This window comes from Dermacentor andersoni, chromosome 3, assembly GCF_023375885.2.
Source record: "Dermacentor andersoni chromosome 3, qqDerAnde1_hic_scaffold, whole genome shotgun sequence".
Lineage (NCBI taxonomy): Eukaryota > Metazoa > Arthropoda > Arachnida > Ixodida > Ixodidae > Dermacentor > Dermacentor andersoni.
In genome coordinates this window covers 54,778,856-54,799,560 of record NC_092816.1, presented here as the reverse complement: position 1 = coordinate 54,799,560, position 20,705 = coordinate 54,778,856, and the positions used below count along the sequence as shown (strand labels likewise).

At 41.4% G+C, this 20,705-nt stretch overlaps 1 protein-coding gene across 3 annotated transcripts in view; it reads right to left on the bottom strand.

Annotated features, from left to right (window-relative positions):
• Window positions 1-3,088: 3,088 nt before the first annotated feature.
• Snr1 (SWI/SNF related, matrix associated, actin dependent regulator of chromatin, subfamily b, member 1) overlaps window positions 3,089-20,705 on the bottom strand; it is a 30,132-nt gene continuing 12,515 nt past the window's right edge. For all 3 annotated transcript variants that reach the window (XM_050169600.3, XM_050169598.3, XM_050169599.3), the window contains 6 exons: window positions 13,213-13,350; window positions 9,620-9,747; window positions 8,484-8,650; window positions 6,644-6,834; window positions 5,306-5,437; window positions 3,089-3,400 (listed from right to left, as the gene is read on the bottom strand). In XM_050169600.3, coding sequence (XP_050025557.1) covers window positions 3,361-3,400; window positions 5,306-5,437; window positions 6,644-6,834; window positions 8,484-8,650; window positions 9,620-9,747; window positions 13,213-13,350 — 796 coding nt within the window. In that variant the 3' untranslated portion in view covers window positions 3,089-3,360. The remainder of the gene's footprint in view (window positions 3,401-5,305; window positions 5,438-6,643; window positions 6,835-8,483; window positions 8,651-9,619; window positions 9,748-13,212; window positions 13,351-20,705) is intronic.

Below are 20,705 nucleotides of genomic sequence, written 5' to 3'. Positions count from 1 at the left end.
TACGTTGTTGGTTGCGACCCACTGCACCAGTCAACATACGCGTCTTTATCGTTTCATAGCTGGACTGTACTACACTTCAATAGTCGGAATCTTGCCCAGCAGAGCTCTCCTATGCCACTGCATGACGCAAAGGTGCCTCAGAAGCCACAGCCTATCTGGATATTATAAACTTTTCATATGGAGATTTGATAGGAAAGGGCACTAGTTCTGCTTCTCAGTAGGGAGCATAGCTCAGCGCCAATAAATCGTTTTATAGTTCTCGGAACTTTCTTCGAAACCTACTCGATGCATAATTGCTGTAATTTGTAAGGTTGTGCGAGGGCTTGCATTTTTATTTTGCCAACTGAATGTGCACTTACCGCTGTTTCGGTATCGCCAAGTTGCACAACAGAATTATTTGGTTCCCGGCAATAGCTGCGTCAGCGCTGCATTTCGCTTAGGCGTCGAGGTGCGCATAAAGCGGAGTTTTTTCTTTCCCCAGGATATACTGGAACATTGAAGACGCCATTTCTTTTTATCGAGCGGCACGGGCCAAAATATGAGCATTGCTACGAGTGAAGTTTCAGAAAATTTCAGAAGGGATGCTTCAAAAATTGAAAAAAGAACTCAAGTCGCTGTATATCTTCCGTTATCAGGTCATCTTCGTGCATTGGTATGTCTGCTAATTGCGTCTGCAGTTATACAGGATGCTGTGGTAACTGACACAACAAAATAGTAGTACTAAAGTGACATGAAAACAAAATAAAACATGTTAGGCTGCTGTGCTGCTCACACAATTTTTCTTGCATTATTTTTACTTGCAGAAGCTGTGGAAAGATATCAAGGGCCAGTACGAGTAGAAGCTGCATCGGTCGGCGTAGTACTTGGAAGACCCTGGAATGGCCTCTCCACCATTGAAAAGCGGATTGTAGGCCACCCAATTCGAACACTCACCTGTTTAATAAGTAAAGATGTGATATTCACATTTAAGCTTGGATGTTTGCATTTTGTCATTCTTGCAACACATCTCCGCTGTGCTGGCAGACATATTTAAGCCAAGGAAGGGAATGAAGCTGGGTTGGTTTCATCACTTGCATGGAGAACACCAGCAACCTCAGACATTTTCACCATGTGTGCAGGCTAACTGCCATCAATGTTACTTTTATGTCAGTCATTGCATGACAGGTTGTCGAATTGACTCATTCCAGTTCATGGAAATCAGTCCATTCCGGTTAAAATCCCAAATGAAAAATTGTCCAGAATATTGTATGTTCATACATATAAGTGAGGAAAGATTAGAAAAGAGAGCATATGTATTTTGTAGAGGAAGTTTCATCAGCAAATCAAATAAGTGGTCCTCGCAGTGACCTGACATTTTTGCACTAGAGAGAGAAAAAAAGGCATCCTCTGCAGTCTATGCCAATGTGAGTACTAGGAGTATATATGCTGGCTGTTCTCGATGATTCATCACATTCTCACCAACGCCTTGCTTTTACGGCCGCTTTGGGGCTCCAAAGCAGACTGCTGCTAGGTGCTCTTTACCACAACAGCTATACTAAGCACTGCTGACCTCTGATGCGGAGCTGGCACAGCATGATGTGATAAACAAAAATTACGGATTACTGGCTAAAAAAATGTTTCAAAGGTGCTGCCTGTCCATGCGAGGCGAGGTGTACGCAAGGTAACTTGTGTTGCATAATTACTGATAATTAAATTTCAAAGCAAAAATTTGGGACTCCAAGGCAGGTTGCGTTGCCGATTGGTACCGAGCATGCCACTGCACAATAACTGCTGTGAAACTACTTTAACAGTTTCGCTTTACAACTCGCAGGCGGAGTGACTAGGTGTAGGGTATAGTTAAAAGTTTCATCCCTGACCAGCTTGCACATCATTCTCTGTAGTTCATGTACCTTTAGTGGCTTTACAGCTAATTGAATTTTGTGTTAGAACAGTGAAGCATATTCAGGGCCATGACACTTGCTACGGCTGCCAGAAAGTATTGTTATATATAGAAGCTGGTGTTGTATGGATACTGGTTTGAGCACCTAGCTCAAATTTTTTTCTGTTTTGCTTGACGTACTGCACATTCTGCAGAGTAATCAACAGACTCTTGGCGATTAACGCCTTGGGGCTAAATGGCTAGTTACGGGCACAGGTGACTGTGCCACTTCTACCTCTTGTAATTGAGTGAAGCCAATGGTGAACAGAAGACCACAGGGCTGACAATGCAATGCACTAGAAATCCCAGCAATGTTCCACCTGTGCAAATTAAGGAATACATACTGCCCTTGCTAGAGATATATAATGTCCCTTAGTGCGTGGTATACCATGTTTACCGTAAATTATTGCATCTGCATGTTTTGAGTATACATTATCATAAGAGAAGTTGATGTGAACACAGTTTAATCTCAATACAGTCGAACCCAGATATATCGAATTTGAAAGGAAATTATTTGTTATGTGGGTACGATATAACCGGGTTAGAGTGTATTGCAAGTTATTGCATATAAGGGAAGTTAATCTAAAATGTTTTATCACCAGCATCAGCATGCTATGAATATACAATGTAACAAAGGTATTTCTGTGTTGGGTGCTACTTTATTATAATAATAATGAGGTGTAATTTTTTTGTGCAAGGTTTCCTTTTGGCTACTTAAGGCAGTCACATGATGCAGAGTACACATTGCTGTCACACCTACTTCAGTTATTTACGTATCCACAGGGTCTAATGCAACCAACTAGCTATGGGAAGTACTTTTTCAGTGGTGCTAGTGTAGGTAGCCTACCTCCACCAAAGTATTAAAATGTTGGCCAAACTTAATAGTGCCACTGCATTTAAAATTGATCTACAATATCTTCGGAACAGGAAATCTTCCTGTAGTTTCTGTAGTAATCGGTAACATTTTTGCTGAGTTCTTGCAGAATTTTTCATTTACCACTATTCAATTCAGTTACAATATGGCACACCCTGCTGCTTGAGGCATTTGCAGGATGTTTAACAGAAACTTTGCAAAGACACCATCTACAGTGAGGCGTCACACTGGACATGCGAAAGTTGCCATTCCAGGATATCGCCACATGCCATAACTCGCCTTGAACACTACGAATGTCATAATGGCAGTACTTTTATTTCGTTTACTTCACAATTGATCTTGGAACTGAGCACTGAAAGTATGACAATTCATTACTACATAAACAGGCAACATAGGTTCAGAGGCAATGTTTTTTCACTTATTAAATTTATATTGCATGCTGTTTTTTTTTCTAATATATATACAGAAATCACGATGATCTTGAGAAAAATGCCTGGACTGATGGTACGCAATGGGTTATTAGATTCAGTGTGTGATGATGATGGCCTCCTTGATGCAGTGGTCAATATTACCAAGTTGGTGCAGTGTTGGCAAGTCTTCTCATGCGCCTGAAATGAGAAAAAGCGAAAGGGGGGATGTGATCTAGCTGTTATACCTGCTGTGCATTGCATGCCTCCTCATTTAGATAACTCTTTCCAGTTATGTGCAGTAGCGCCATATCTACAGACAAGTCATTTGCTGCATGAAAGCATGGCAAATGAAATTTGTAAGCTTATGGAAATATCAATTTTGGGTTCGAAACAAACGTTTCGAATAGTTACAGAATTTGCCAATAGCCAACATCGAGCTACGATCGGCTACATGGTGTAGATACCATGGCTGCCATGGGGTGCAGCCATGAGTCTACTGGCTAAACGCACTGCGGCTCACTCAGGACAGCTGCATCATAGGCACCAAAGGTGGAAGTCATGGCGTCTACGTCAACATCCAAAATGAAATTTGAACTGCGCGCTATGGTGACAATTAGAAGGCAGGGTGTTGTAGGCATGCCCCGCTGCGCCGTAGCCTTTGCAGTGCAAGGCACTGAAGAAGGAACGGGAGCACAGAAGAGGCCGTGTTTGAGTTCCAATAATTCTGCTCAATGCATCGAAGTACTTTTTACAGCAAAGTATTTTTCAAATAGCCTATCTTCACTTCACATGCCTTTCCCCACTTCAATAAAATGTGGTTCAGGGCCCCTTTAACCCGCTCCATCCTGAAAGCGCACAGATGAACACGGTAGGCAAGCGCCAATGATCTCGAGCCTCATCACTAATGAACAAACTTTCTGTGACGGCGACGGTTTGCTGTCCGCCTTGGCTCTTAGGCCTTACCAATGCTGTTTAGCCTGGTGTTGGCCACTAAAATATAGTTTAGTGCCGCATAGACACAAATCTATTCAGAGCAGCTGTACGGGGCTCAGGAAAGCCGTATGGCCACTGCAAATAATAATCCAGCAGATGTAGAAATCAGTAGGCAAATGTAAATGAATTCGTCTTTGCCTTGGCTGGGCTATTAGCTATGCAATGCAAGTGGTCACTAAAAGCGAAGCTGTCATTTACACATCTTTTAAAATTTACTATATTGTTGCATGCACAACTTTTTTTTTTCTGCATTGAACAGTAAAATTGGGGTGCCAATTTTATGCGAATTTTGACTTGTGCAATTTCACAGCAGCGCTGATTTCCCCTGGAGGTGTGGTGTCACGGCAGTGCGGCCTGTGTGTCACGGCAGTGCGGCCTGTGCTGCCGTAAAACGTCCTTTAGGGCAAAGGTCTGCTCCATTAGCATCACTGCGGTGGTGCAGAACAAAGCCACTGGCGGAAGATACGACATAAATAATTCGTGCATCTGCGAATGGAAACTATTTTTACAAAGATTTGGACATCATATGGAGTTACACGTGGACATTTTCTTTTCCTGCAATGTTGTAATTTGGGGTGCGGCTTATATGTTAAAAATATGTATATTCATTTGTTTCGAAAACTTTGAATACTAAAATTTACGCCTAAGCAAATATCAAATAGCATAATATTCGATTGAATGTTTGCACAAGCCTAGAAATTTGATCACTCAATACCTCATAGTTGGTTCAATTGAGCCTAAGGACGGCTACAAAGAGGAAACATTTAGTGACATGCAAGCTTTTCTTGTTTCCTAGTGCCTTATCAAAAATGTGGACATTAGCGCAGAAGTTACAACTTTGAATGGCAGAATATAAGTGATTGCATTTGAGCTCACTCAATCATTCACTTGCTCGAGCTTGTTGGCATGTTTCGTAGCTCAGTTGCCATTTATGGTGATTAAGGCAGGAGGTGAAGAACATGCCAATGTCGTCAGATAAGGATGCAGGAATTGGACGGGGCACAAGTTATGTAAGGTAGCAATCTTAGCGAAACTGGAACAATGTTCTCAACAAGAACAGGTAATTCATTTGCATGGTGGTAAAGTGCAGGCTGTGTCGGCAATGCTTACCGAGTATTCCTGTCTTGGTCCCGAATCTTCTTTTCCATCTCTGCATCTGTAAGAGTCTCCAGGAATGGGCACCACTGGTCGGCCTCAGTCTGAGTACGGAACGGAAGCTCAACAGTCGGCAGTGGTGCCTCGCTGGATCAGAGAAAAAGAAATAGAGGCGTACATTTGAAAAGCTTTCTTCATTTTGCAATGAACATGTGGAAACCTAGTTTCTTTGTGGCATCTATGTTCTGACAACTTTATATTGGTATATTCAGCCGGTAGCTCCTTTCCTACAATTCCAAGCTGAAAGATCCAGCAGCAATTCCATCCCAGTTAAATATGCGTCAACATTTGAGGCACTGATATAGTCTGGTGTAATCTGCATGTGTAACAGGTTGAAAAATGGATGCTCTACAGTCTAGCGTCTTGGCGCTGTTATCGTGGCCAATAGCATCTGGCATGCTTTGGCACCATCAGTGAGGAAAAAGGATGTGGCCTATCTCATGCCATAGCCGCTTGACCATAATGCACCATGCACTAGCTTTGCATGCCGGTATACAGTTCATGTGCATGCAAGAATATGTGCTCAGTATGTGCCTGCACCAAATGAAAAAGCGCTTGCTCGGCATCATGCATGCACTGTGGTAATAGCCAATTGCCGCACCCTTTCCCACCCCGCTCAGCTCACCAAACAGTACGTGGGGCAGATTTTTAGTACATTTATCGCTGGTGCAACATATCCAACTTCATCGGCCGCTGCCTGGCACACCCGTAGCGCCAGACACTATATGCGGGCAATTAATTCAGAACCATGCATGAAGGAAACTTCTAAAGAGATTCAGGTACAGCACTGCCATTGTTGTGAGCGGGGATAAAGAATCCTGGTTGGACACAATGGGTAGCACTCCCAGTGACATTGTCCATCTTCACATTGACATTGTAACTTATGGTCAAACAAAACAAGGCCAGACAAACAAAAACGCAACATTGGACGACAGCACAGGGTCAAAGGTGTGAATGAACTGCCTTACTGCTGCTGCTTGAGCTCAGCTATGTTGCATGGCTGATATTTAAAGAACTCTGCGTGTTCCCACCTGTACGTGCTCCCACCTGTAACTGTAAGTGCTTCGGAGCACTCTCTCTCAATAAAAAAGAGATTCTAAAAGACAAATCAAATATGTTTGCAGCACTTTCTTAAGCAACTCAAATGTGCTGCATAATATTAGAGTGCTTGAAAATGATCAGCTTGAGATGCGGTCAGTGTTAGTAAATAAAAATATTCGAGGGATCTTCAAATTAGGCGATTTGTTTATTATAAAAAGTTCTGCAGCAAAAAAATTGCTTTTGTCACCCTACCTGAAGGCGTATGTTCGCTGGTGCCATGAGAGTTGACCACGGATGCTGTAGGCAATGGCGGTGACGAACTCCCCACCCAGGCCCAGCTCTGAGCAAAGCTTGAGTGCAAACTGCTCTGGGCTGTTCTCTTTCTCGGACATGTCCCATTCAAACTGGTCAACGAGGGAGATGTTGCCCACGTGAATGTTGAGCTGCATGAGAGGACAACAGCCTGCTGTACGAGCACGGTCTCAAGTGTTTTCTGAAGTCCCCACACTGATGCACTGCAGTGTGGGGAGCGTTTTAAAGCACAGTACTGCGTTGTAAAACAACGCGGTACTGGCTCCGACAAGTGGCACTTTGCTTTCCTCAACTTTGACCTCTTCATTTCGTTTACCACATACGTAACGATGATGCAAACATTTTTATCATTTAATGTTTGCTCGTAAGACTGGGAGAGTTGGTGAATTTTCAGATCTAGCACAGAAGTTTTACCACTGGCGCAAAACAGTGACAACAACATACCGAATAGACTTGTGTAAGGGCCGCACCCCCAACTTGGCAGCCCAAAATTTGGAAAAACATTTCTAATGGAGAAGCAATCGTGTTTGGCGCAGCGATGCCACATGCACGCATTGGAGCATTTTCGTGCGCGGCATACTTTCGCATGCCACTACTAGATGGCGAGAGCTGCGCGTTGACCTCTGATGCAGTAGTACATCCAGGGATCTGGGGTGTGCACAAGGAAGACTGCACCGGCACCACTTTGACCAAAAGGTTCAGTCGCGCGTAAGCGCCGCAGCTCGGCAAAATTGTGGGAAAAAAAAAGGTGCGGCCCTTAGAAGAGTCTATACAGTATATATATCTATGTGCACTGTTATGCGACAAAAAGGTTCGGTCATGTGTAAGAGCTGCAGCTCGTCAAAACTGTGGGAAAAAAAAGGTGCGGCCCTTAGAAGAGTCTATACAGTATATGTGCATTGTTATGCCAAGAAGGATGCTCAGCACGTCTGTTAACAGCTTTAACAGAGAGGAAATAAACATGTGTTCAGGATAACTACAGGATATGATTTCTTCTCTTTCTCATCCCGAGTGTAATTTTGCATCACTGGCTTCAATTAACTCCTTTACCATGAGTGTTCCATTTCTGCTGTCTCGTTCACCTTAGCCCACAGCTTGGTTGTAAGCCGCTGCCCACCCTTGGCACTCGGACATTATCAATATCCTGGAGACTGGTCGAAGTATAATTTTTATAGAAGGGAAAGTCCCAGGCCCGAACCAAATGAATTATCTTCTTTTTGTAACTTTACACATTTTACTTTACTGTCATAATGACATGATGATGATACTTACCAGGAAAATACTTCTGCATTTTATACTATTGCAGTAGTATTACTATTTACTGCTGTACAAGTTGCACTGCAATAACGTTCCTTTCACAACCGAACGTTCACATTTCCCTATGAACGCACTGCCCACAGTGACTGATCGTGTCTCCTGGTAAGCACATAATAACTGAAACCGAGCCACTGATTCTGAACTGTGCACCCAAATGCTAATCCGAAGCATTTACACGAACTAGTAGTGAACCAAAAAAAACTTGAGGGTTTTCACAACGAAAAAATGGAAGAAATGGCTTGTCATCCTATACGCCCATTTGGATGCATGTACCGTGCCTCTAGAGTTTTCTCTTCTTTGGATTACCAGTGGCTTACATGCAGTGATAAACAAATTTAGTAATGAATACTTATGCCACTTTGAGTTGCCAATGAAAGAACAGGCTTTTTATTCTAACAAACAAAGCCCCAACCAGATTTCCGAGATATACGCTCAGGAGACAGGTCCAAGACTCGCAACTTGCCTTGATGATGACCCGCTGGTCAGTCTGGTCGTCAAGCAGATTGTCAGTCGGAAAGGCGTCAATTTGCTGGCGAATCGACTGAGAAATGGCTGGCACAAAAGAGAGCGGAGGAAGGTCCAAGTCATCGCACAGGATTTCGGCAAACTGCTCCGGTGTAATCTGTGTCTCTGTAAAAGATGGCGCAAGGCTTTGTTAGAACAAAACATATTACATTTGCAAGACAACTACAAAATGAGCTGCGATTCTGCATTAAGGCAAAAGCACCTGCTTAGGAGAAAAAGAGCTGCAACATAGCCTGATACTTGGCAGCATTTATTCCCATGTTGTTCCTTCCTGGAAAAGTGCATGAAATTTCCTATATTTTTTACTTGAGCCACATTTTACAACATTTTCGATTAAAAATACTAACTATGGCTTATATTTCAAATTAAATAAAAATTTTGACGTGTAAGACATCAGCAGGAAGTTTTCCTCAAAGTACACAAAAGTGACCTGAATGGTGATCTGAATGATCGTAATCACCAGAGGCTCCTCAAATCTAGACCACTCTAGTGCAAGAATTTGATGGTAGCCTTTAGGCTATCACACCGACAACAAGAGTCCGGCCAAGCTCCCAAGAGAACCTTCTTCAGACAAAGGCTGGTTGAAGAAATTTGACAAAAGCAAAGCAATGTGCACGTCAATGAGTAGGATTCTCCGATGGCAACGTTGATACAAGCTGGCAGTACAAGTGAAGCTTCGGCTTGAGGAACGAAGCATTTAGACGCGTATACAAAAAAGTTCTTATGTTTTTCGATAGTAAAGGATTAAATTATTCTTACTGGAAACTGCCTTTTATTTAAGAGCATATTTTTGATTTCTGGTGGCCAATGTCAAGATCAACAGTAATTTGTGGGCACTAAATTCCATAAAATGTGTAAACTATTTGTGTATTCAAACACAACTGTGAATTAGTTGCCAACTCATTTTACTTGAACTGAATGCTGTTCCTAAAATGTAATGTTCTCGCAGAAATTAATGACGATAACATTATGCTGTTCAACATGTGCATGCAGCATGCAAAGCACGGCGACAGGTCAGACTCTGGTTCCGTAACGCCTAGCAAACAATCAAGTCATGGAGTGACATTAACCCACCATTCTTGTTCCATGTGAATGTGTCACGGAGCTTGTGGCCCTCTATTTCCATGTCAAGCCGTATGGGGACAAGCACCTCAGGCTGAGCTGAATTCTCATGCAGCGTTGCTGGGTCCAAGTCATCATATCTAAACACATCCATCCATACAAATATCATTAACTAAACAATATCTCAAAAAATATTTTGGCAGCAATTCAAATAATTCACCGGGTTTGCAACTCTGTACCAAATGTATAACAAACTACCTATGCGCATTTCATCAAAGCAACACTTCCTTTCTAATCAGGGGCCCTCATATACTTAATGCAAAACTTATAAATCTTGTACTATGCCTTTTGCATAAAGCAACATGATAAACCACTGCCATCAAAGATGGACACTTGACATTATTTAGTAGTTGTCTTTTATATTGTTGGTGCACTTTAAGAACTAGACAATTTGAAAACAATGCTGACCAGAAATTTTTTTTCAGGACTCCCTCTTTCACAGTTTAGCCAATCAATGTGCTCTCAAAGTGACAAACCTCAAATCAAGCAAGGTGACGCGACTGGAACTCATTAAAGAGAATATAACCCCAGAACATCTTATCCTGCTTACATTAGTTGCAAACCTCAGTACACATGTGAGGAAAAGCTTACAGACCAGAGGATCATAGGAAAGTATTCACAGACGATTATGACACTCCCTAATGCGAAATCTGAGTGCAGCTCTATAGCATGTGTTTTAATTTCGTGATATACTGGTGGGTGCGAACAATCTGTCTCGTGCAGCACGTTGCAAACGGAGTGAAGTGTGGCCTGTGCCACTGCCTCGCTAATCTGGAGATTGCGAGAGTCAGCGCATGGGTGACGCGTGAGTGCAATTCACAGCAGCCGCCAGTGACAGACCTCCCAGCCACCATCGCTACGCTACGCTTTTCCTCACCCTTTTGCCACGGCCTCTTCCTCCACTTTCTACCTCACGGTTTCGCTGCACTTTCCCCTCAGCTTTTCTCCTCGCGTATTTTTTCCCCCACTGCACTCCGCGTTCACTTTCATCTTTCGCTGTGCTCGTTCGCTCGGTTACGCCGTAGGACAACGCCGACACTCGCCGCAGAAACGGCCGCCTAAGAGCTGCGCTTCGGAAGCGGAATGCCTTTGCAGTTCAGTCATGCAATCCCCTAATATTGATTATTACAGTGCAAACTTGACCACACAAACACCACAGTGCTCCTGTAAATTTTCAGCTGTGTCTTAAAGATCCCCTCGCCAGGCCCCACAGCAAATTTTGGTTATACACTGGAAGTTGTTACGTGTCCTCTAGGGAGTGTTCTGCCACAAAAATTTTTCAAATCGGCTCATTAATAGCCGAGATAGAAATATGTCAGTGCCGCGAACCCATGATTTCAGCAGGCGGGCTCCAGTGCCAAGCAAGACGCTCTCTCCACTCGCCCCGTCTAGCCTTGGCAAGCGAAATTCCTTCCCTGCGTTCTCCCGTACCAAACCTTGAGGATCGCGTGACGCATACGTTGCAGGCCCCGCCTTAATTTTTTTCTCCTCATTTTTTTTTTCCCCTGGTGCTACGCATTTAGACTGACGGCTTAGCGCACAAGCTGTTGTCTCGTTCGCGCAGCGAACGATTTTGCATGCTGTGCACAAGGAAACATGACTTGCGGTATAATTCAGTGCCACATGAATACCGAGGCAGAACAAGCTGATTGCAGAGCATGATCACACGCTGGAGCATGGTAGAAAATGGCATAGTTTCGGTACCTATGCACGTGACCGCACAACTGTGGGAACATGCAGACAAAGCGGAAGTAAATCTCTTTTGCTTCAGTACAAAGTAAAACAAAAAACATGCAGACATTCCCTTTGTGTGTTTTATTATTTCTCTAAACTTCAATTCGTCAATTCAAGCAACAGATCACACAGATAACAAACGTCTTGAATAATTCTCAACGTCACGAGTCACCACGAACGACGTCACACTGTGGACTAGAGTACGTCATCCTCCAGCATGGAGCGCGGCGCCCGCGAGAAGGAAACACGGCGTTTGGTTTGAAATTTCAGATCTTTCCGCGGCGCGTAGCGATGTAATACTTTGCAGACACGATCATTATGCAATGTATGCTCTGCACTTGTCAGCTCAAAATGGCCAGACCTGGTGAAGGGCCCTTTAAGAATGAAAGAATTTAATTTCTTCTAGACACCTGTGGTGTATAAACTTTTGATAACAGTTGTACATATGCTGATGTGTGACACTGCAATAATACTGGAAATTACTATTTCATGAGTAACAGGCCAAGCACTCAGATGAGTTTATAGCCATTTGCACTATATTATAGTTCTTGAAGCAACATACAATCTTAGACAGTTTTAGTTTAGCGTGCGCTATACCATTGCATACGCTATAAAATAGCGGGTTGTCACTGCGCATGTGCAGAACGCTAAACAACCCATAGCGTATAGTGTACGCACACAATTTCTCAGATTTAACTTTTTTTTTTTTATTGAAGTGAGTATTAGGAGAGGTTGGCGCCTTTATGGTGGCACCGGCTACTCCTTGTCACTTGGCAAAGGAAACAAACTTGCGTAAAAAGGGAGAATAGCGACACGAAATATGGCACTCAATAGAACACTGGATGAATAAAAAATATACAGTCCAACAGTACATCAGGCGCAAAGTTCTGTGCATTAGTTCAGTCCACGTACGCATATATAAAGTCAGATATTTTGTACGGCCGAAACACACAGCACATGTACCGCACTGCAAGTACAGAAGAGAATTATACATACTGCGTAAAAGTTGCGATCACCACATAAACCAATTATGAACCACAGACATCGCTTGTGTTACTCATTTAGCGTATTCAAATCATCTGATACCTAATATTTTCCCAAAATGCTGGTGTCCTCTAAAAACTTTTTCAGAGCAAGAAGCGCTCTTTTTTGAAGGCCCGCAGTTGGCCATGGGCCAAGTATTAGCGTCCTTGGGTGGTTTCCGTAGTTTGTGTCAAACATGGCAGCGGTCCCAGCTGCCCGCTTCGAATTGAATTTGGTGCTGCTGTTGTAAAATGCACTTCGTGCATAGCAAATGACAGTGTAAATGACTTTCGCTTAGTCTCAGGGCGTTTCGATGACAGGGTATTATGGATAACTTTGTGGTGTTTTCAAGATAGCTTCTCATTTTGAATGAGCCGAAGCCTAATGAAAGAAACATTCGAGATGTCAGCACCACCTATTGCTGCAGTTGGGAGATAGCCGCAACGACGGCATATGGCCTTTGCGATCCGAAGATCTCGCAGGGCAACTAAAGCTGTAACAAACATGTGCTGCTTAGCATACGCTATAGTTGTGTACACTATACTATAACTGTCTATTAGCGTCACTGAGCCATCATTGTTGACCAAGAAAAACTACCTATTAACACTACTGTTACTAAACATGTCTCAAAACGCAGCTCATGCCTTAAAACAGTCCGTACAGATAACACACTTGCTCGTCCCCATATTTGCATATAGCTTTTTCCAATTAACTGTTGATGTCTTCCTTTGAGATTGCCACCAATAAAGACAAGCTGCATGCATGCACGTAAAAAGAATTGTACGTACAAAAGTGGAAATGTGCGTATCTTCTTATGTGCTATCCTATTCCGATTGACAGGTGTGGAGCAGGGAACAGCATCTAGATGGTGCGAACTGTTTGGCAGAGTTGGCATCCATGTGGAGCCACGCTTGGATTTGGTTTCCCTGAGAAAAAGCAGAGAAAGAATGTCAGACGTGATGCCAGTGATACACTTTGATCACCAAAGCACTTTCATTTTACCACTTAAAAGCCAGCTTCAATTAAATTTCACTTTTGCTGAATTGTTTATAAATGTGCAGTACATTACTATTGAAGGAATTTTTTCGCTATGCCATAGGGATAGTAGTAGTCTAATTTTCTTATTAAAGAGAAAGACTAAAACAGTTTTGACAGATAAAGCGTTATTTAAGAACTAACTTTTGTTAGTTCTGAAGAAATATATTATCAGAAAATAAACTGAAGATCAAAGTTCAATATTTTAAATTTCCTACTGAAACAACAGCACCAGTACGTCAGTGTGACATCACGGACTTGAAATATAGCCGAATTTTGGTTTTAGATGGTTGATGTGCCATACATACTTCATGAAAAATAAATGGTGCAACACAGACGTGGACGGAGAAACACGAACAGGACATGTACAGGATGTGTACGTGCACAGGCATCCATCCTGTTGGATATGTTTCCCTGCTTGTGTCTGTATTACGCAGTTTATTTTTAGTGAAGTATTTATATCATATTTATGGCCATTGTGGCTCAGTAAAATACTAAGTTTAGTCTTTGGCTCTTTTAGGATGACAATAAGTCCATCTTTACCAATAAAAAGTTAACTAGGCTCAAGCAGACGCACTTCAGATCCATGATGTCATGGAAAGCTGGTGCAGGTATTTGAAGGTGGCATCAGCAACCATGTTTGCTCTTGCATTTTCCTTGGTTTACCAAGCCTTCTCTCACAATAATAGTGGCTTCACTGGTATTGCAAAAGGATAACTTGCTATTACAGCTCAAATAATTGTTCTCTTTAATGTACCTTTAGGAGCCTTTACACAACACCTTGGCAGATGACCTGACACAAATGATGTGACACAAGTCCTAGCATGTAGTCTATGAGATTTTCTGTGTGCCATGGGCACCACCTGATCTCAAATGTCATGCCAAGGAGCCATGCTGGTTCTTAAAATTCTGGGTTCTGTGGCATTTCCGGTGAGTGCATATGGCGGTGTTTCTTTTGTTATTTTTTTTTTAATTCAGCGTAAAAAAATGCCCATTTTTTTAACTTTCATGATGCGCCCATTTGTATTTCAAACATAAAATTTTGTACGAAGGCTGCAATAAACCTACACTAGTATTTGAAGCTAGGCTTTTTCAAGCGCACCAAAATTTCGTCGCAGTTGGCGTTTAACAAAACATGCTACGCAGGATAATCAGATGAAACACACTAGCACAGACAAAATAACACTTTTGTCACAGATAGCATGTCAATGACATTGCAGTAAATCTTGCAGAGTTTCCAGAACAAAAACTTACAAAAGTACCCATGAAGATAACAAAAGTAGCAAAAAGCCACCGGATTGAAGATAGAAGGTGGCCAAATAGCGACTAAAAGGCACCAAAGTAATCCACACATTGCACAGCTCTTTGCAAATGTGGTAGGCAGTGGATAAACAAGTAATTTCTACGGTAACTCAAAATAACTTGTTCTAGGGCTAGTTGATTTATACATGTGAAGCCATTGTAGGACAAATTTCACAGGACAAAGAAGAGAAATGTGCGAAATGGCCTATACGAGAAAGACAATTCAGGAAAAACGCACGAATACATTCACGGCACAACACAACACAAATTTCCCCTTGTAAACCCACTATGTACTTCTAGGCGTCTTTATAATCATCTCAGCCTCAAGGAAATATTTGGTAGAACCAAACCTTTGAAATCCTCAGCATTGCCACAAGCCACTCTAGAACGATGTTGCTGAAAGCCTTGTCTCCATCGCTAACCGCTGAACATTCCATGAGAATTCATACACTCACTTCTTGTAAAGTTAAGTGTTAACTATTGTATAGAATTTTTAGTTATTAATAACACTCATGTGTTCCTGTTTGTGCTCTATGTAATTTTGTTGAAGTACTTCTTCCCACATCACTCAATGTTCCTTTTGGAACCTGTGGTGTATTTATAAATAAATAAGTACATAAATAAATAAATAAGAGGCATCAATCATATCAGTGACACTTCTAAGTGTCTATTTGAAAATAAGACTTTTTTTATTATTTTGCTGTGATGAACCTGTCTGCATGAGACTGTGCATAAAAACACAAGACTGGACACAAATTTCCAGTCTTCTGTTTACTGTGTCTATTTTATTTGAGCTACAATGGCTTCACTAAGTTATATGCAAGTACGCAAGGTGAAGGAAGTGTTTCGAAATGAATTGGCTTCATTTGTAGCTTTTTACAGCACCAGGGTGGATGACTATTTTCCCTTTCATATCAAAGACATAACCCAACAATGATGAAATTTGACAGATATATTCCAACAATGGTCTTGCATTTTAACATCATGGACAATTGTATTGAGCACAGCTGGGTACATGCTGGTGTAATAGTGTAAAATGCGGTTCTTTATTCAAAATTAAATTTTATGATAATTTTTTACTTACTGCAATTGTATAGGTAGTGGTGTTATACTCTATACTGTTAGCAACAGCAGCTCAAAACTAGGCAAGCAATAGAGTAGCTGAAATTTTTATGGCTAAGGGACACTGAAAGTAGGCAAGCCTGAAAAGAGGCCAATACTTGAATGCATGTGAACAAAAGCTACAAAAGATTTCGTTCTTTGTTCCTGTCTTGGCAGCCGGTAAGAAAAATAAGTGTTGTGAAACTAGTAACAAACGAAGTTACTTCTGTATTCTAGCACAGACAAAAAAAAGAAAATGATTAAATCAGAAGTGCAAGAACCAAAGACAGTGCGACAGGTGGGCAACATACTAGTGTTGTTCAATCTAATTTTGCGTCGCAAAGCACTTCTCTTTGGAAGTGAAAGCCTATGACATCTTTATGTGATGTCTATCAAGAGGCCCTAGCATTATTGTAAATTGGATTTTAGACTGTTCAGTTCGTAAAAATCATACTCGCATGAATGCAACGCGACAGTGAATATAACAGCAGGCACATTTGAGAACTCAACAAAAAAGAAAACAAAAATGCTATTCAATAGCAATGCAAGGTAAAGGTCAACATGCAACCACTAGCCAAGGGGTTAAAACAATGTTGTAGCATAGCGCAAAGCGTGATGTGCATAGACACAGGGCAACCTGCCCGTGTATCAAGGCCTGAGCACCACAATGATCTATAGAACTACTAGAGTGCCATGCAGCACTGCCCTCACTTTTAGTGCCTTTTCACACCTGTAGGCATGTTATTTTCGCTAGGACAGACACAGGCCGCTTTACTAACACAGCTCAGCCACAGTGAAACAGCTCACTGCAAAGCAAAATTTGAAGTCCTTGAGCACACAATATGCACACTATGCTGATAGATGTAACATGTATGCATATGCAAATTGCATATGCCTACTATGAATGCAAATACCATGGTGCATGATATTTTATTCTTGTTCCTTTGTCAATTAACTTAAAAGTGCATAAACGAAGCTGCATGTCCTTCTTTTTTATTATTTGAGAAAGTGGTATCCATACCATGCAGGGAGTGAGGAAGAAAATTACAGCAGAAGCCATCCCATGATCACTGTTGACGGTAATGCAATTAGCATTATTGTTCAAGTCACGTGAATACAAAAATTGTAGTGATAATTTGGGACCTCCGTTGCTTCAGCTATATGTAGCATACGCTGTCTCCAATATCAGCCCACTTTGCTATGGCCCTTACTTGCCAAGGCCACCCATAAGCATGATGGCAACTTTATGACGATGCAGTGAGGACGATGAGATTATGAAGAAGGAATGATGGCGATGGAACAACAAAGGCTGTATAAGAACAAATGTATAACAATGATGGCATGACGATGACAGTATGAGGACAACAGGGTGATGAAGCTGGACTGATGGCAATGGCAGGCCAATGACGGTATGACAATGGATGCATGACAGCATTTGTTGGATATCTCAATGACAACGATGGCATGACAACGGCAGCATACTCACAAGTGAATTATGTACAACAGCATGATTACAATAGAATGTGAAGAACGAATGACGTTGACAGAACGCCGAAGGTAGTACAACGACGTTGGCATGGCGACAATGGTATGGCGACAACTGTGTGTGAAGATGGCGTGGCGAGGACTGTATCACAAAGACTAAGACAACGATGGCATGACGACGACAGCATGATGAGAGCCGAACGACAAGGCTTGACTAATGAGAATGCAACGACCACTGCAGCCTCATGGCAACAGTATGAATAATGTATTATAACTGCATGACGACAATGGCATGACAAAATTACGATGGCAAAACTTGAATGACGACAATGCAAGAACATTGACAGCATCAGAGCCACAAGCACATAATTAGCTATTAGACAACTTGAACCACTGAGTCGGTGTAGGAGGCACGATGACGACGGCATGACGAGAGTCACATGATGAAGCTGGAATGACGGCAATGGAACAACCACGACGGCATCACGACCACAAGCAAATATGAAGTGGCCCGAGCAGGCAGAAAACTTGGGTCACTGAATTGACGTGACTAGACAGGCAGAATAGAAAGGCTCAAAATGCCTGAAATAGGCAAAGAATGCTAATTGCATTGGAAGCTTTAAGTTACTATTCACCCCCTACAAGGTGTACGGCAATGGCAAACATGATTTATCCTAATAAGAGAGAATAATGAAAACAGCTATGCACAGAATAACTACAGAACACCTACAGAATAGCGTTCATGCATGCAGGATCTGTTCATTCAAGAGATGTAGACACTGGCAAAGATTGTACTATGCAGCCTGAATAAGCAAATTACAATTTATTGCCTCTAAACTTGCAAAAGTGAACATAGGACAGTACAGTGATGGAAAGCAAACACACGAAATGCTGCTATTTCATTCCAAGTGCATTCTTGCAAATTTAAGGATGAATCAACAGCTTGCTCAAATCTATACTCTCATACTACCTTTGGCACAGGGGCCATTGTTTTTTCCGTTTGCTACATAGGTGACACACGAGACATGTTGAAGTGCCACTGCTGAATGACAGTAGGGCTACCTATTTATTATATGCTGCCCATCTTACCTTGGGACTACGACAAGTGCCTCAAGACAAAAATGAAAGCCTCACTGCAGTATGCTGCAACACGAGTGCCATTTCATTTGTATAGAGATTTGTTAGGTTTAGAAAGCACCAAAGCAATGAACACAGTTAATTTCGACAACAGCAGCAACAACAACAAAGAATGGCTTACCATCAGCATAACTCATCAACAAGACGGTTACATTATCACCAATTAGCACACTCACAGTGCAGTAGGCTCCACGCAAGATGTATGGTACACCCTAAACAAACCCTAAATATAACAACCATTATGGATGATCGCCACCAACACAGATGGCCACACAACTCTGCTGTGCCATTTTTACCGAAGTACATATATTTTTTTGCCACGTTAACTTCGCAAAGGTAAGCGCTTTACAGAAAAAGACTGAGAATTTTCAAAATATTTATCTCATGACCAACCACAGTATTCAGATTCTCAAAGCCTCTTTTCCAAAACATAAAATACTTGAAGCGAATCAGATTTGTACTTTCGAACTAATCCATCATTTTAAAAAAAAAAAAAAAAGAAACGAACGACAACCCAAAAATAAAAACCAATACTCAGTATTATCTGCGCAAAGGACTTTATTGAATAGTTATGGAAATAATATTCACTTATATTCATCTGCCCAAGATATCAGGTTACTGTTAAACCGCAATTAATATTTATATCCTAGCACATTTGTATAATTTTATATTGATCTTATAAATTTTATGTAGAATTATTTTTCTGCACAAATTTTATCAGTATTTCTGTTATAAAACTGAAAGCCAGTCTAGTTGGTGTTTATTAATAATTGACTCCAGCGCGACAAGGTGACAAAGGACTGAAACTAAGTGAACATGCAGAGCACGCTGTAGTGGGAGACTCCAGATTAATTTTTACCATCTGGGATTAATGAATGAATTTTAACAGGAAACTTCACAGTTAATTTTCAATGTTAATGCATTTTTGCCACCTAAATCTAAGTACGAGCGTTTTACATTTCTGTTGTTGAGTGTCCAATGCATGAAGCTTCTGCATCTAGTAGATGTCTTGTACTCGCACATCTTCCCGTATGCATGTGAAACTTGCACAAACAAAATGCCACATTGAGAAAGATGTCTTGCCAAGCATGTGCTTTTATCTCTCACTTCCTTTTTGTTCGAGTACAAAAGAAAGGACAAACTTCAATTTGAACGACTGTTGAAAGGCAAATACTTTTAAGCTGGCTTCAAGGTTCAGATTCCAGAATAGATGTCCTTCGAACCACAGCAGCGTTACAGCCAGCCACACAGGCGAGCTCCATGCCATTAGGTGTCGAGAACATTAAGCTTAATAGTTACATTGCTGCTACATACACATTTTTAATGACAATCAATGTTGTGATAATGGCAACTGTGGTGAATGTATTAAGTTCGTCTGCTGATCACAGTTAAAAAAAACATCTGGTTGATAAAAGGTGCGAGAATTGGCACTAAAAGCATTAACATATACCTAATCTATAACAACAATTTTAGTTTACTACAGAAATAGGTTTTTCATACGCACCAATAACTGCTTGCATTGGAAGTAGAGTACGCATTCAAAGGTTAAATGAGTCATTAAAATTAAACTAAATTCTGAGCTTTTACGAACCAAAATTACGACATGATTATGAGGTATGCTGCAGTGGGAGACTCCAGATTAATTTTACCACCTGCGGTTCTTTAACGTGCATCTAAATCAAAATACACGAGCATTTTTCCATTTCTCCTCCACCTGAATGCGGCCGCTGTGGCTGGGATCAAACCTGTGGCCTTGAGTTCAACAGCGCAATACCATAGCCACTACACTACCACGAAGAGCGCTGAATGAGTCGTAAAAATGGCACTTTGCAAATGACATTAACCACACAATGCACTTTATGTTTGAAACAGTGAGAAAAATGCATGAAAAAAAATTAGAAGTCAGAGTGCTGACTACCAATGGAAATTTAAGAAAATACAAATGCATATATATAAATTTCCCAAGCAAGAAAAAGAGTAGTGGAAGCATGCATACAAAAGAAGGTGTCATTCATGACTATCTAGGAACAATATATTTTTATATCTTTATTTGTTTTTTTCCAGCAGGGCGAGCGACGCCTCCCTAGCACACTTATTTCAAGCTTAAGCGACAAAAATGATGCCTCTGCAATTTCACATTCCTGATTAGGTTTGCCTTTTCTAATTTTTTTTTTGAACTTAGCTTTACTTAACAAAAGTGCACAAGCTCAATATGTACAGT